Source organism: Macrotis lagotis, chromosome 1 (assembly GCF_037893015.1).
Source record: "Macrotis lagotis isolate mMagLag1 chromosome 1, bilby.v1.9.chrom.fasta, whole genome shotgun sequence".
Taxonomy (NCBI): Eukaryota; Metazoa; Chordata; class Mammalia; order Peramelemorphia; family Peramelidae; genus Macrotis; species Macrotis lagotis.
Genome location: NC_133658.1, coordinates 888,069,231 through 888,084,295, shown reverse-complemented (window position 1 = coordinate 888,084,295; position 15,065 = coordinate 888,069,231). Strand labels below are relative to the sequence as shown.

The window sequence follows — 15,065 nt, the reverse complement described above, 5'->3', positions numbered from 1 at the left end:
ACCGGCCCTGGAGTCAAGAGTACCTGGGTTCAAGTCCGATCTCAGACACTTAATAATGACCTAGCTGTGTGGCCTTGGGCAAGCCACTCAACCCCATTGCCTTGCAAAGACCTAAAAAAAAAAAAAAAAAAAAAAAAAAAAAAAAAAAAACCTGCAGGGACAGTTCTGTGACTAGATCTCCCTAGAGATTATATATAGGACCGGGAACATCAGGACCCTCTCAAAGCTCCCCCGGTCCCTCCCATAGAAAGACACACAGATGACTCCTCTCCCTTCTACTCCATTTTTTTAAAAAAACCATTTAAGTGGTGAGGTAGATAGAGAGTTGGATCTGAAGTCAAAAAGACCTGAGTTCAAATCCAGCCTTAGTAGGCATCTAATTCATGTTTGTTGAATAGAATGGAATATTAGTTAAAATACTCTGTAACCTCCAAAATAAATGGTGAATTCATGATCCAGGAGCTGCAGATAGGGCAGATTCCCTCACCCACCCCACCCCCAGCTGGTATGGTGCCCCTGGCCCAGGGATCAACTGGCAGACAGGGACCCAGGATGAAGGATGAGTCCCATCAGTATGGAGGAGATCTTGAAAGTCAAGTCATCCTTCCAGAATCTTCTCTTTCAATCTCAGTCAAGGCAACACCCCCTCCATGAACCTTTCCCTGAGTCCTTCCTGCCTCAACTAAACTAGGAGTATTTGTTTTTCATTCCCAGTGAATCTTCAAAATCTTTATTCATTTCCATTTCCAGATTCATTTTGTGTATTGTTTTTCCCCCATTAAAATGTAAACTTCTTGAGGGGAGATTTGTCTTTTTTTTTTAACTTATATTTATTTTCCCAGTATTCCCACCTCTTAGGGGCTTAACAAATGCTTATCTCCTTTATTCTTTTAATTTTCCCATTGTACTGGCACCTCATACTTAATAATTGCTTCATAAGTATTTGGTTTTGTGGTGGAGGGTTTTTTTTTTTGTTTTTTGATCTTTGTGAGGGGTTAAGTGACTTGCCCAAGGTCACACAGCTAGTAAGTATCAAATATCTGAGGCCTGATCTGAATTCCAGAGATGGTGCTCTATCTACTGCACTACCTAGCTGCCCCTTCATAAATGCTTGATAAGAGAGACAGCAAAGACTTAGGTAATAGAAATCTGACTTTGAGCAATTCCCTTCCCTTTAAGGAAGGGCTCCAGGTCAGCCCTGAAGACTAACTCAAGCTATAATCTTCATTGACAGGCAGAATTTTCCCAGAAGAGGCATCTTCTACCAATGAAATTGGTCTAGGCCAAAAATATTTGCATTGAAACTTCATCTATGAAGTTCTTTCTTTACAGCCTTTATCCTCCTCAGGAAGCCTTTCCCCTAAAGTACGGGGCTGACCATGTCCCTCTCCTGCTTAAAAAAGCTTCAGTGATTCCCTACTATGTCTAGGACCAAATACAAACTCTGTTTGCCACTGAATCTTTCTAGTGTCCTTCTTATATGTCACTCCCCTCCATGTCTTCAGCCCACTGGTCAAACTGGTCATTCCCCCCATTTGGTATCCCTTCTCCTGCTTCTGCAACTTTGTGTCCCCCACAGTTGGAGTGATGTCCCTCCTCACCTCTGCCTCTTAACATCCCTAGGTTATCTCAAAGCTCTGCCCAAACACCACCTTCTGCGGGGAATCTCCTTAACCTCTCAGTGGCTAGTGGCTCCCCACCAATTATCTCCCATTTTTTCAGAATGTGTGAATACCTCAGAGCTAGTAAAGACTACTAGTTCATATACATTTCTTAAGTTGCTTAGTTATACCAGATAGAGAGATAAAAATGCATCAGAAAGAAAAGTTATCCTATGTACTATATATAGTTTTGGTATCTCTAATATTTTGTTATTTCCTCAAGGCTATGTTTTTTCTCTCAACACATTCAATTTTGATCAATGCATAGCATGGAAACAATGTAAAGATTATCAGATTGCCTTCTGTGGGGGTGTGGGGGGAAGGAAGAGAGGGTGAGGGGAAAGTTGTAAAATTCAAAACCTTTCCAAAAAATGTTAGGTAGAAACTACTATTGTATATATTTGAAGAACAAAGAAAAAAAATTTTTTAAATTAAAAAAAGGGGTGGCTAGGTGGCATAGTGGATAGAGCACCAGCCCTGGAGTCAGGAGGACCTGAGTTCAAATCTGACCTCAGACACTTAATAATTACCTAGCTGTGTGGCCTTGGGCAAGCCACTTATCCCCATTGCCTTGCAAAAACTTAAAAAAAATTTTTTAAATCCTCCCTCATTGCTGACATGTGTAAACTCTTCTGGATTAGAGTTGCTGCTGTACTCCAAGACTGGGTGATAAATAAAAAAAAATAATAGTAATGCATACAGAGCACTTTGAAGGTTTGCAGTTTCATAAATAACTCATTTTGTCCTCAAAACAACCCTGGGGGGGGCTGTTATTAGACGCATTTTACAGATGAGGAAATTGAGGTTGCCCAGGATCACATCACTAGTAAATGTTTAAAGGCCAGATTTGGACTCCAGAACTTCCTGAACGAAGGTCTGGCACTCCATTCAGTGTATCACCCGAGAGAGACACCTCAAGACTCTTCCAAAGCTCCCCACGATCCCCTGAAGCCCCTTGAAAGACAGACAGATGATTCCTCTCCTTTCTGCTAATTTTTTTTTTTGACCAGACAGCTAAGTGGTCTGGTGGAAAGAGAGCTGGGTCTCGAAGTTAAAAAAAACAAAAACCAAAAAAACCTGAGGTTCAAAACCAACCTTAGATACTTACTAGATATAGGACCCTGGGAATATCACTTCATTGCTGTCTGCCTCAGTTTCTCCCCTGCAAAATGGGAAAAATTATAGCAACTACCTTCTAGAGTTGTTATGAGGATCACAGGAGATGGGAGAGATAAAGTGCTAAATAAATTTAGTTATTCTTATTCTTATTGGCTCCATCTCTGATTGGAGGAATTAAGAGAGAAGGAAGATAGACTCCTTGCAGTGCCTCACTTCTCCCTAGTTGCTGTATTTCAAGGTTCCTTTGGTGACTCAACTCTAGATCATCCGCTCCAGTCAAAGGGGCTGAGATTCAGCTCCCAGAATAAGAGAGTGCTACCCAGGAAAGTCCTTGGAGGTCACTTGCCCTGAGTCCTGCACCCTGGGGTTTGGGACTCCCTTCTTCTCCATGCCAGGCCCTCTCTCCTTTGCATCCCTAGTGGTCCTGAGAGGCTGGCGAGCTGGAGGAAGGAGGAGATGGTTTCCCAATAGTCAGACAGGCAGGAACACAGACGCCATCTACTCCAGTTATTCCAGCAGCCTCCCTGTGCCAGGCATTTCACAGGGCTGGGGAAGGAGGGAAGGAGGAAGAGATGGAAGCCCATCTCCAGGATTGCCACAGGTCAGCAGCTGGGGCCTTAGCTACCTTCCCAAAACTTCTCTATTCCCATTGAGCTGTTCAATGATGTCTCCATTGGATCAATGCACTGGGCTCTTCCAAGTGTGGCCCAGCGCTGCCCCTATACTGGAATACATAGGTGAAGTACCAGCTTCACCCCAGGATCAATTCACTGAGTGGGATGTGAAAATGAGTCACACTTCTTCCTACAGGTGCTCACAAACTAGTAAGTCTAGCGCCAGGTGATATCCAAAAAAGCCTAGAAACTGCCCAAGGAGACAGGGTATTGCAATGACTAGAAGAGTGCCGAGGATGGAAGCAAGGAACAGTGGGTTCAAATCCTGCCTTTGGCTCATCCTGGTTGTGTGACTTTACCAGTCTGGGTCTTAGTTTTCCCATCTGTAAAATGAGGGGTTGGAGAAGATGCTCTCTGATCTCAGATCCAGAGTTACATCTCTGATTCCCAAGTCACATCTCTCCAAGCTTCCCCTTTGTAGCTGTTTTGTTTTTACTTATCTGAGCACAGATTGCTGTCTCCCTGGAGAATGTGAGCTCACTGAGGGCAGGGACTGCTTCTCTTGACCTTTGAAGTCCCCAAGAGCCTCACATATAAGAGACATTTGAGAAATGCTCTTTGAGTTGTATTTAACTGTGGAGCAGCTTGGGCTGTTACAGACTTCAAGGGCTGGGGCTGGTGATTCCCTTTTTAGTAGAACTAGCCCTTGGCATAATGCCTAGCCAAGGGTAGGTGCTTAATAAACGGTTGCTGGCTGGAAAGAATGCAGGGAAGCCTGGGTTCAAATCTCACTTCTGATATTTACTAGCTGTGTGATGAAGGAAGGGAGGGAGGGAGGGAAGGAAGGACTGAAAGAAGAAAGGAGGGAAGAAAGGAAGGAAAGAAGGAAGGAAGGAGGAAGAGAAAAAGGAAAGAAAAGAGGAAAGAAGGAGGGAGGAAAGAAAGGAAGAGAGGAAAGAAGGAAGGAGGGAGAGGAAAAGAAAGAAGAAAGGAGGAAGGTAAAGAGGAAAAGAAAAGAAATGAAGGAAAAACAGGAAGAAAGAAAGGAAAGAAGGAAAATAAAGGAGGGAGGGAGAGAGAGGGAAATTGCCTATTATGTATTTTAAATATTATCTCATTTGATCTTCAAAACAATCTCTGTGAAATAAGTACTGTTATTATCACCATTTTACAGGAAACTGAGGAAGACAAGTCAAATGACTTGCCCAGGGTCCATTGTTCAATTCATTGAATACCCAGCTATCACTTAAGATCTCTAATTCTTCATTTCCTCATCTTTAAAATTAGAGGATTGGGTTAGTTGACTCCTAAAGTTCTTTTCATCTCTAAATCTATGGGGAATCAAGATAGATAGATAGATGGATGGATAGATGGATGATGGATGGATGATAGAGAGATGATAGATAGATGATAAAGAAATGATAGATAAACAGAGACAAAGACTGAGAGAGGATATGTGTGTGTGCATGCGCACATGCGTTTGTGTGTATGAATTCTTTTGAGTCTCCTTCCCCCAAGTTCTCAAGTTCCTCTAACCCTTGCCCTACAATGGGAAGTCTATTCATCCCTACTCTGCTTCACTCCTACCTCCTGGAGCAACAATTTTCAAGACCCCAGACTCCAACTATCCTGAAGCTCAACTCCTGGGAACCACTTAGGACAATTAGGACATATTAGCTTTTATAAGTCTTGATTCAGTGAGTCACCTGACAGTTGGGGGCAAAACCAGAATCTCTTCCCTTGGATAGAGCTACCTTGGCCTGCTCCTCAGAGACAGGTATCAGATTGTACGAGGTCAGGTCTCCAAATTGGGCCATATCAGAATGCTGAGGGTTATATAAAGGGCTAGTCAGAGAGTAGGGAGATGGCTAGTATCTCACTCTCTCATTTCACTGCCCAAACTCCCAACCTCCTTCTGAGACAGACATAATAATCTTAGAACTGATATAACCTAACCATTATGCCCTTGGAATCCACCAGCAATTATAACAAGTGTCATTGGAAAAAATGTTTGCCCCCATACCCCCAAGACAACCACACTCTGCTCCACCCGAATCACTTTGTGGGTTCAGTTGATACCCCTCAGGGAGGCTCTTTGATCCCAGGCAGTGGTCAGTAAATAAGAGAAGACCCTTTCTTTCATTTTGGGGAGCCTCATAGGATGAGTCTGCATCACAGACCTCATTATAGGATCTTTCCCTTCCAAACTCAACCATCAAAGGCACCACCATCTTTCCAGCCTTACCAGGCTCATAATATCGTTGTCATTTTTTAAAAGCCTCACTTTCTATCATTGCATGTATACAATCAGTAGCCAAGTCTCGTCATTTCTCCCATCCAAACATCTCAACTGACCCCTCTCTCTACTCACTCAACTATCAGGCCACTTCAGTTACTCAATCCCTCTCCCCTGGATTATTGCAGTAGCCTTTTTGAATGGTCTCCCCATCTTCAATCCATCCTCCATTCAACTGCCAAAGGGATTTTCCAAAAGCTCATTCAATTGCTCCCAGTTAACTCTAAAACCAAATATTATTTCATCTTTATCAGGTCTCATTTCTATTTTATGGTTGTTAGGACAGTAATCTATTATGCAGTTAATAAATATACATGGATTGGCCACGCATGCCAAATTTTTTTCTACTCTCAGGATTCATAATCAATAATTTGACAGGGACACCTGGCAATAAGACATAGAAAAGGAATCACCTGGCCAGACTGTCCAACTGCAGGGACAGTAGCAGCCAAAAGGCCCTGAGGCAGTCTATGTCTAATTCAAGGCCCAAGTTCCACATTTAGAATCATAAAATGGACTTCAGAGGTCATCCAGGCCAGTTCCTTCATTTGAGCCTATAAATAGGCCCTTTAGATGCATCATTGCGGTCACTGAGGCAGCTAGCTGAAACAGTATGGCACCTAGAATCAGGAAGACTTGAGTTCAAATGCAACCTTAGACACTTGCTAGTTGTGTGACTTTGGGCAAACTTAACCATGCTCGCTTCAGTTTCTTTATCTATAAAGTGAAAGGGTTAGCCTGGAAGTCAGGAATTCTTAGTCTTTATGCCAAAGACCTCTTCTTTGAATCAAAATTTTAAGTCAATAAAATAAAATAGGGTTACAAAGGAAACTAAGTCTACTGAAATATATTTAATTTTTTTCTTTCCTAAGAAAGAAAGGTTAAGATTAAATAATCTCAAGGTCCTTTTTAGTCATAAAGATAAACTAAGCAATCTCCAGTTGCCTGACACTAGATGACTTTGAGGGTCTCTTTCAGTTCTAAATCAACAAACCCACAAGGTTGTGATGGAAAGGGTCTTGGACATGATCCTTCAGATGCTGGAGATGATGAATTAGGAGCCAGTCTCAGGTCCCCCCAGCTTCTCAGTGTCAGTATCTTTCCAAGGCAACACTGCCACGACATCCCAGCACCCCCACCTGCACCTCCACCAACACCACCACAGCAGCAGCAAAATGAGATGACACAAGGAAAAACCCAAACCATCTGAGCAACACCATCAGCACTAGCAGCTGGGAAGGTCCCATCCAGGAAAGGCCTCCAGCTTCCTCCTAGGGTCACTGAACCCAAAGTTTCGATTGAACATTTAGGGAAGTTTCCTTTTTTTTTTTTAAGTCAGGTCAATGAAAGTCTACATTAGTCTCAGGGATCCTGAGAACAGGGTGCATTAATGAGGAGGGGGACCACCAAATGGAGCCAGGCTTTAGTTTAAGGTATCTTAGGAAGCTTCTGACCCTCGTAGCAAGAAAGGATTCGGGTCAGGCATCTTAAGAGATGTGGTGACACAGGAGCCAGATCTTGTTTCAATAAAGCCTACTCACAGGGTTGACCTTATGCATAGTCAAAGGAAATAGCCGCTACCTATCACTTAAGGAGCCTCCATCAAGAATGAATTATGGGGGCGGCTAGGTGGCGTAGTGGATAAAGCACCGGCCTTGGAGTCAGGAGTACCTGGGTTCAAATCCGGTCTCAGATACTTAATTACCTAGCTGTGTGGCCTTGGGCAAGCCACTTAACCCCCATTTGCCTTGCAAAAAAACCTAAAAAATCAATTATGGGGGGGGCAGCTGGGTGGCACAGTAGATAGAGCCCCTGCCCTGGAGTCAGCAGTACCTGATAAGAATCAATTATGGGTGGCAGCTATGTGGCACAGTGGATAAAGCACCAGCCCTGGGGTCAGGAGGACCTGAGTTCAAATCTGACCTCAGACACTTAATATTTAGGTGTATGAACAAGGGAGAGTCACTTAATCCCATTACCAAGTAAAACAAAACAAAAAAGAATCAATTATGTTAGGGTAACTAAGTTAGTGAAAAGCACCAGCCCTGGGGTCAGGAAAACCTGACTTCAAATCTGACCTTAGACTCTTGACACTCACTAGCTGTGTGACCTTGGGAATGTCACTTAACTCCATTGCCCCACAAAAACCAAAAAAAAGAAAAAAGGAAAGAAAAGAAAAGAAAAAAGAATCAATTATAGGGGGAAGTTGGGGCGGCTAGGTGGCACAGTAGATAAAGCACCAGCCCTGGAGTCAGGAGTACCTGGGTTCAAATCCAGTCTCAGACACTTAATAATTACCTGTGTGGCCTTGGGCAAGCCATTTAACCCAATTATTCCATAAACACCAAAAACAAATCAATTATGTTGGGGCAGCTAGATTGGTTCAATGGATAAAGCACTAGCCCTGGGGTCAGGAGGACCTGAGTTTAAATTCAGCCTCACTAGCTGTGTGACCCTAGGCTAGTCACTTAACCCTGACTGCCTCAAAAACAAATAAAGAAGCAATTGTGTAACCTGCTAGAAAGGTAATGACCCATGACCCATGACCCAGATGGATCATATTCATATCATCAATATAAATCTTTTTCTTATCTAGAGGGTAGTTGACTCTTAGCCAAGGGACTCTGGACAAGTCATTTAACTCTTCTTTGTCTCAGTTTCCTCAATTGAAGGGTTGTGGTGAGGATCAAATGAGATAAAAGTTGTTTATGTAAAGCACATATATCAGTTCAGATTCCCTTTTCCTTCCCTTGACTAGATTTGGGGCCTGGATAGGACACAGAAAAGAAAAAAAAAAAGGATGGAAAGAAAGGAGATGGGAGGAAAAGGTCTGAGAAAGTCTGGCATATACCAAAGTAGAGAGATTTGAGGAAGGGATGGGGGCAAAGACCCAGTGAATATGAACAAGGGGAGGCACATGAGAGTGGAGGGTAGCAGGTACCAACAGGAGAGAGAGGGGTTGGGGACAACAGGGAGCAGAAATGACCTTGGCCATGTTAGTCTCAACCAACCTCACTTGGATGTGGTTCCCTTCCTCAGTGACACACCCTGTTCTTGGGATCTGAGACTTAAGACTTTCATTGATCTGGCTTTTTAAAAAAAAAAAAGAAAAAGAAACTTCCCCAAATGTGCAACTCCAGCTGAGTAGAACAAGAAGGAAGCCGGAGGCCTTTCCTGGATGGGACCTTCCCAGCTGCTAGTGCTGATGGTGTTGCTCAGATGGTTTGGGTTTTTCCTTGTGTCATCTCATTTTGCTGCTGCTGTGGTGGTGTTGGTGGAGGTGCGGGTGGGGGTGCTGGGATGTCGTGGCAGTGTTGCCTCGGAAAGATACTGACACCGAGAAGCTGGGGGGGAACCTGATTCTGGCTCCTGATTCATCGTCTCCAGCACTTGAAGGCTCATGTCCAAGGCCCTTTCCGTCCCAGACTGCCTGGTTCATGGATTCATCTGATTTGAAGACATCTTGAGGAGCCAAGGATCACTCCATTTTCAGTCTCATGTTTGTGTGTTTGTGTTTGTGTGTGTGTGTGCATGTGTGTGTGCATGTGTGTGATCAGACCAACCTCTGAAGTTAGCATTGGGTCATTGATTTAGTTAACCTAATCCCCTTCTTTTTCTCCCTTCTCCACAAAATTACTACACAGCATATTTTTATTTTAAAAAGTGAATTAAACTGAATGCTTGCCATCTTTTGGGAATTTCATGTTGGTGTTCTGGTCAATGGATGGTGTTTTATGGGTTTATTTTGTTGCTTAATGCCTAACTTCTGTAATAGGTGAAAGGGGGTCCTTAGAAATGAAAGCAATGTAAATAAAATATAACAAAAGCATCAGCAAAACATTTGTCTATTGTGTTTTTAACATCTATCGTGATAGTTCACATTCCCCCCCACACACACACACATACACACAGGTATACAGGAACATATACACACACACACACACACACACATACACACACACACACACGCACCCTCTGACAGCTTACAAGGCTATAGTAACCCATCTAGGTGTCCTTGCCAGAGGGTCTAGAAGTTCTGAGTCAGCTTGCAGCTAGAATGTTCTCCCAAGGACAGGCTGTCATCACCACAATTCTGATGCACCAAAACCATCCTGGACAAGCCACTGCTGCCATGACCCTGGAGACATGTGGGAGCTGTTCCCAAGAGGTGTCTCATCTTTGGCTCAGAAAGGAACTGTCCTCTAGCTGTGTCCTCCTTCCCAGAACAGGATATTATCCCTGCTCTGAAGTCACTCCTGATTCTTCCCTCCTGGCTAAGCAGGGATGCTTTGGACCTTTGTACTCAATATATCTCCCTACTGATTATTCTCACTGCAGAGAAATGCTTCCAACCCATCAAAGTCATTAAAGCTCCTGGCTATTCATCAGCTGATTCAGGAAGACAAGACTCAGTTGCATTCTCCAAAAACCCTCTGTCTGCATAGCCCACCTCCTATTTTAGGGATGGATGGGGAGGGCAAGGGGGAATAAAAACATACTCACTGGTTCCCAGGCGCAGGTTGAGCCAGCTGCGTGGTGGAGACCCGTATTTTGTCAGAACTGAGCTCATGTTCCTTTATGCAGTTGGGACTGGAGGCTCACTAGCCTGGGGAGCCCCTAGATAGGGGGGGGTGCCAGCCAGCTGATCCTGCCTGTTAAAGCCCTCCTATCAGGATGGCATCGGGACAGCACTGACCCCCAATCTTCTGGCCTTGCTTGGCCGGCTTTGCCAGAGAGCAGCCTGGAGACGGATGAAGGGCTCCTCTCAGACTCAGCCCTGGTCCTGATTTTTTCAGTTGCTCTGTCTTTGTGCCAAAAGAATATGAAGCTTTCAGCTCCTGCTAGGTTGTTTCTTCTCAGGAAGCCCTTGGGTGCTGTACGTTGGAATGTATGGCTCCTTCAGTCGTGGCTTGTGGCGTGTCCATCTCCAGGCACTGGAGCTGCGCAGCTCGCCCCGCACACGGCTGCCTGGTCCTGTGGTTCGATTCAATTTGCCAAACACTGACCAAGCTTCTCTACTTCAGTCCAGACACCCAGGCTATGAAAACTCTTCTCTCCAGTGTCAGCCCCTCCTCTGCCAGCCAGCCACTGTCCTCAGCAAGGAGGAAGTCCTTCAAGGCTGGTAGCTTCCCAGACCCGCCTGACACCTCCCTGGCCCTGGCTTGGGGGAGAAATGGTCGCAGTCTGCGGGAGCTGATTTTCCAGCCCTTTATAAAAACCCAGACCACAGTGTTCTGAGCATCATCGCAGCGTCAGGGCGGGTTGCCATGGGAACGCCTGGGCACATCACTGTCTCCCTAGCTCCCTTCCCCGTTTCCCAATCTGATTATTCAATCCACCAGAATTTTCGGAATAGACCCCCTTCCCCTTGAGACAACCGACTTTGCCTGATCTCTGGTGTCTCTCTCCCCGCCTCCTCCTCCCCACCCCACCCCGCTGGCAGCCCCTCCTTTTTTTTCCTAGCAAAGTCTCAGAAATATGTTTAACTTAGCAGGGTCTGTCTGTACTTCACATGAATTTTTTTTTCCCTTAGCTGCACAGATGGCCCCCATATTTATCTTAGCCACTGTTCAGGCTGATCTGTCAGCCAACTCTTTCCTCTGCTGCCAGGCCCAACCATATGGGGAGAATTAAGACTGGATTAGCTAAAGCTTTAACTCTTTAAAAGGGAGGGTTATAGGCACAGATTCTGTCTGTTTTCAAATGAGTCAGGATTTAAAAAAAACAAAAAGAGCTTTTGAGATTGAAGTCAAGATGGACAGGGCATGGGTAACTCATGTCTGTTGGGATATTAACACAAAAGCCATCAAAGAAGACTGACAGGGACCCCAAGGGTCATTTGTCCAGCCCCCCCCCAGTTTATGCAGGAGGAAACTGAGGCCCAGAGGAAGCCCCCCCCCCACTTAAAGGAAAAGACCATAGAGGTCATCTAGTCCAACACCTTCATTTTACAGAGGAAGAAACTGAGGCTCACAGAAAACTAATGGATCACAGACAAGAGAACTGTTCTAAACCCCTTCACTTTACTGATTACCGAAGTCAGTGGAGGGCGCTTAGGATCCAAGATGATGTATTTAAAAGACGGTAAGATCATTGACTTGGAGCTGGAAGGTTCTTCTGAGAGCAGCAGCATCATTTTATCAAGGAGGAAGCTGAGATCCAGAGCTGATATGTGGATTGTCCCAGGGTTGCCCAGGACCAGGACTCTTCTTTATCTATTCCACTGCGCTATCACTCCTTTTGTGTGTGGTTGTGAAATGGAGCCCTAGATCTTGTCTTCTCTTGGCCTCCAACTTTAATTCACCTCCTTATAAAATGGAGTACTCATTTCTTTTCCAGCTGGGATGGGTTACCAATGATGAGCACCAAGTCTGCCTCCTTGAGGTTGGGGGGGGTGTGGATAGGGAGGGGCTTTTAAATGACAGATTTCCTGAATCATGAAAAATTTAGAGAACACAGTAGACACTTCCCTGTAAGTGGAGGAATAAACTTTGCCATTGAAGAGTAGATCTCAGTATTAACCTGTCCCTTCTATCTCTCCTGTCTTATATCTCCAACCGTCTGATGGACACTCAAACTGGATGTTTGTAAATGTCTTAAATTCAACATGTCCAAAATGGAACCTATTATATTTCCCAAAAAGTATTCCCCATTATTGTAGGGGGTGACCCTTCCAGTCACCCAGGATTGCCTCCTAGACATCATTCTTATCTCTCCACTCTTTCACCACCCCCCATATCCAATTCGTTGCTAGGTCTATCGGTTTTACCTTTGTTACACCCCCTTTACAGTCTTCTTTCTTTCCTTTGGCATGGCCACCACCTGGTGCAGGTCCTTACTGGGCTTATGCCTCAAGCCTCTCTTACTCTACTCCATCTTTCATTCAACTACCAAAGTGGTTTTCTAAAAGTGTGGGTCTACCATGTTAAATTCAATATCTCCAAGGAAAAAAAAATACAAAATCCTTTGTCTGGCATTCAAAGCCCTTCATAACCTGGCCCTCTCCTATCTCTCCAGTCTTCTTTCACCTTACTTTCCTACCATGTACTCTTTTTTTTTGGATTAGGCAATGGGGTTGTGACTTGCCCAAGGTCACGCAGCTAGGTAATTAGTATCTGAGGTCACATTTGAACTCTGGACCTCCTGACTCCAAGGCTGGTGATCTATTCACTGCACCACCACCACCACCACCAACGTACTCTTCAAAAAAAAAAGTGAAACTGGTCTTGTGGCTGTTCCAAAAACAAGATTCCATCTCTGGGCTCTGGGTATTTTCTCTGGCTATTCCCCACACCTGGAATACCTTTCCTCCTCACCTCTATTTACTGGTCTCCTTTAAGTAAGTCCCAACTAAAATCCCACCTCCAGGAAGCCGTTTCCACATCCCCTCTAGAGCTTTCCCTCTTTATTTCCCATTTATTTTGTACAGTTTGACTGTATATGTGATCACTTGTTTCTCTCATTAGACTGTAGGCTTCTTGAGGGCTGGGACTGCCTTCTGCTGCTAACATTTATCACTTGATGTAGAGCAGGTGACCAATGTTTATTGAATGAAAAAAATGTTTATTGATTGATCTGGCTCTCAGTGTAGACTACTAAGAGCCAAATACACCTAACTTTTCACCATGTCACCACTTCCCAAAGCATCCCATCCCACTCTTGGGTAGGTCAAGTTATAAGGAAACAACTTGTGCCAAAATCTACCTCTGCAATTTCCACTCATTACTTCTACTTCTTCCATCCTCTAGGGTCAGACAGTGTCTACTGTACCTCTTCCACATGTCAACTCTTTCAGATACTCACACAGAGTTATCATTTCTTCCTTCACACACACCCCCTGCCCCAGACAAAATACCCTCAAAAGTCCTTCCACCAATTCTCATAGAACTTTTCAAGACCCTTCTTCCTCTTAGTGGCTACTCTATGAATATTCCGGTTGAAAAAGACCTTCCAAAATCATGATGACACCACCAGACACAGTTCTGAAGGTATGATCCAAGAGTGGACAGGTAGTGGAAATCTCATCAATTGCTATTCTGAGGACCACCCAAGAACTCATTCATTTTTTTGACTGCTATATCTGCACAACCACAGTCTGCTAAAAACAAAATTAAACAAACAACCCCAAACCAGATGAACTGTCCTATACAGTCTGCAATGACCAGATCCTAATTCTGTCCAACAGAAAGGACTGTGCTAAGCCGAAGCTGTGTGCAGAACACTCTCCAGGAGCTTACAAATGAAGCTGAGCTGACAAGTTCAGAAATGGGTATGATGCACTACTCCGAAAAGCTGATTTCAGTCACCAAGGTTCTAAAGCATCTCAGACTCAGTTCCACTTCCTTATTTCTCACCCATTTCCTCTTCAGTTCTACTTATGATACTCCAGAAATTACCACTATGAGTCAGTTGCCTTCTCACCTTACAACATCACCCCCTTCCGGTGGCCTTTCTCCTATTGGTAAATTCCTATCATGCGGGTGGCTAGGTGGCGCAGTGGATAGAGCACCGGCCTTGGAGTCAGGAGTACCTGGGTTCAAATCCGGCCTCAGACACTTAATAATTACCTAGCCATGTGGCCTTGGACAAGCCACTTAACCCCATTGCCTTGAAAAATCTAAAAAAAAAAATTCCTATCAGGATTGCCATTTTGGGAAGGAGTTCAGACCAGCAGTCACCTTTCATTTGCCTTTCATCTTTTCAACTCCCTGTTGTGTGTTGTCTTCACCATTAGAATGAAGGCTTGTTGAGGGCAAGGACCTGTCTTCCTTATTGCTTGTATTTGTGTCTCCAGACAAAAGCACTTAATAAATACATCTTGCCTTTACCTTTTTTTCATTTTCCCTCCAAGTAGTCACAGGGGTACAGAGTTTCAGTCTCCAAAATTTCTTAAGGCCTGATGGGAAGGCGAAGCTTGTTTGTCCTAGTCCACAAGTTATTAAACCTTTTGATCTATACTAATCTATCCAAAAAATAGATTTTTTTTAAAATTTGATGTCATTTAAGTAGCAATTAGAACCCCTAGTTTTTTCTTTTTTTGGTTTTTGCAAGGCAATGGGCTTAAGAGACCTGACCAAGGTCAAACAGCTAGATAATTATTAAATGTCTGAGGCAGGGCTTGAACTCAAGTCTTCCTGACTCCAGGGCCGGTGCTCTATCCAATGCACCACCTGGTTGCCCCAGAACCCCCATTTTCAAAGTGCTAAAAAGAGAATCTCAGAAAATGCAGATAAAAATCCACAAGTCAAGGAATATTTATTGAGAGCCTACTATGTGACAAGCATTTTGCTAATAAATAAATATAAAGGCACAAAAAAGTCTTTGTTCTCAAGGAATTCACAATCTAATCAAGGAGATAACATGCAAACAAACGAT

The 15,065-nt window shown here is 44.0% G+C and overlaps 1 protein-coding gene across 1 annotated transcript in view; it reads right to left on the bottom strand.

Annotated features, from left to right (window-relative positions):
* PLEKHG5 (pleckstrin homology and RhoGEF domain containing G5) overlaps positions 1-11,035 on the bottom strand; it is a 112,390-nt gene extending 101,355 nt beyond the window's left edge. The window contains exon 1 of the mRNA XM_074218590.1: positions 10,194-11,035. Within this exon, the coding sequence (XP_074074691.1) occupies positions 10,194-10,260 (67 nt within the window). The 5' untranslated portion in view covers positions 10,261-11,035. The remainder of the gene's footprint in view (positions 1-10,193) is intronic.
* Between the last annotated feature and the right edge of the window lie 4,030 nt (positions 11,036-15,065).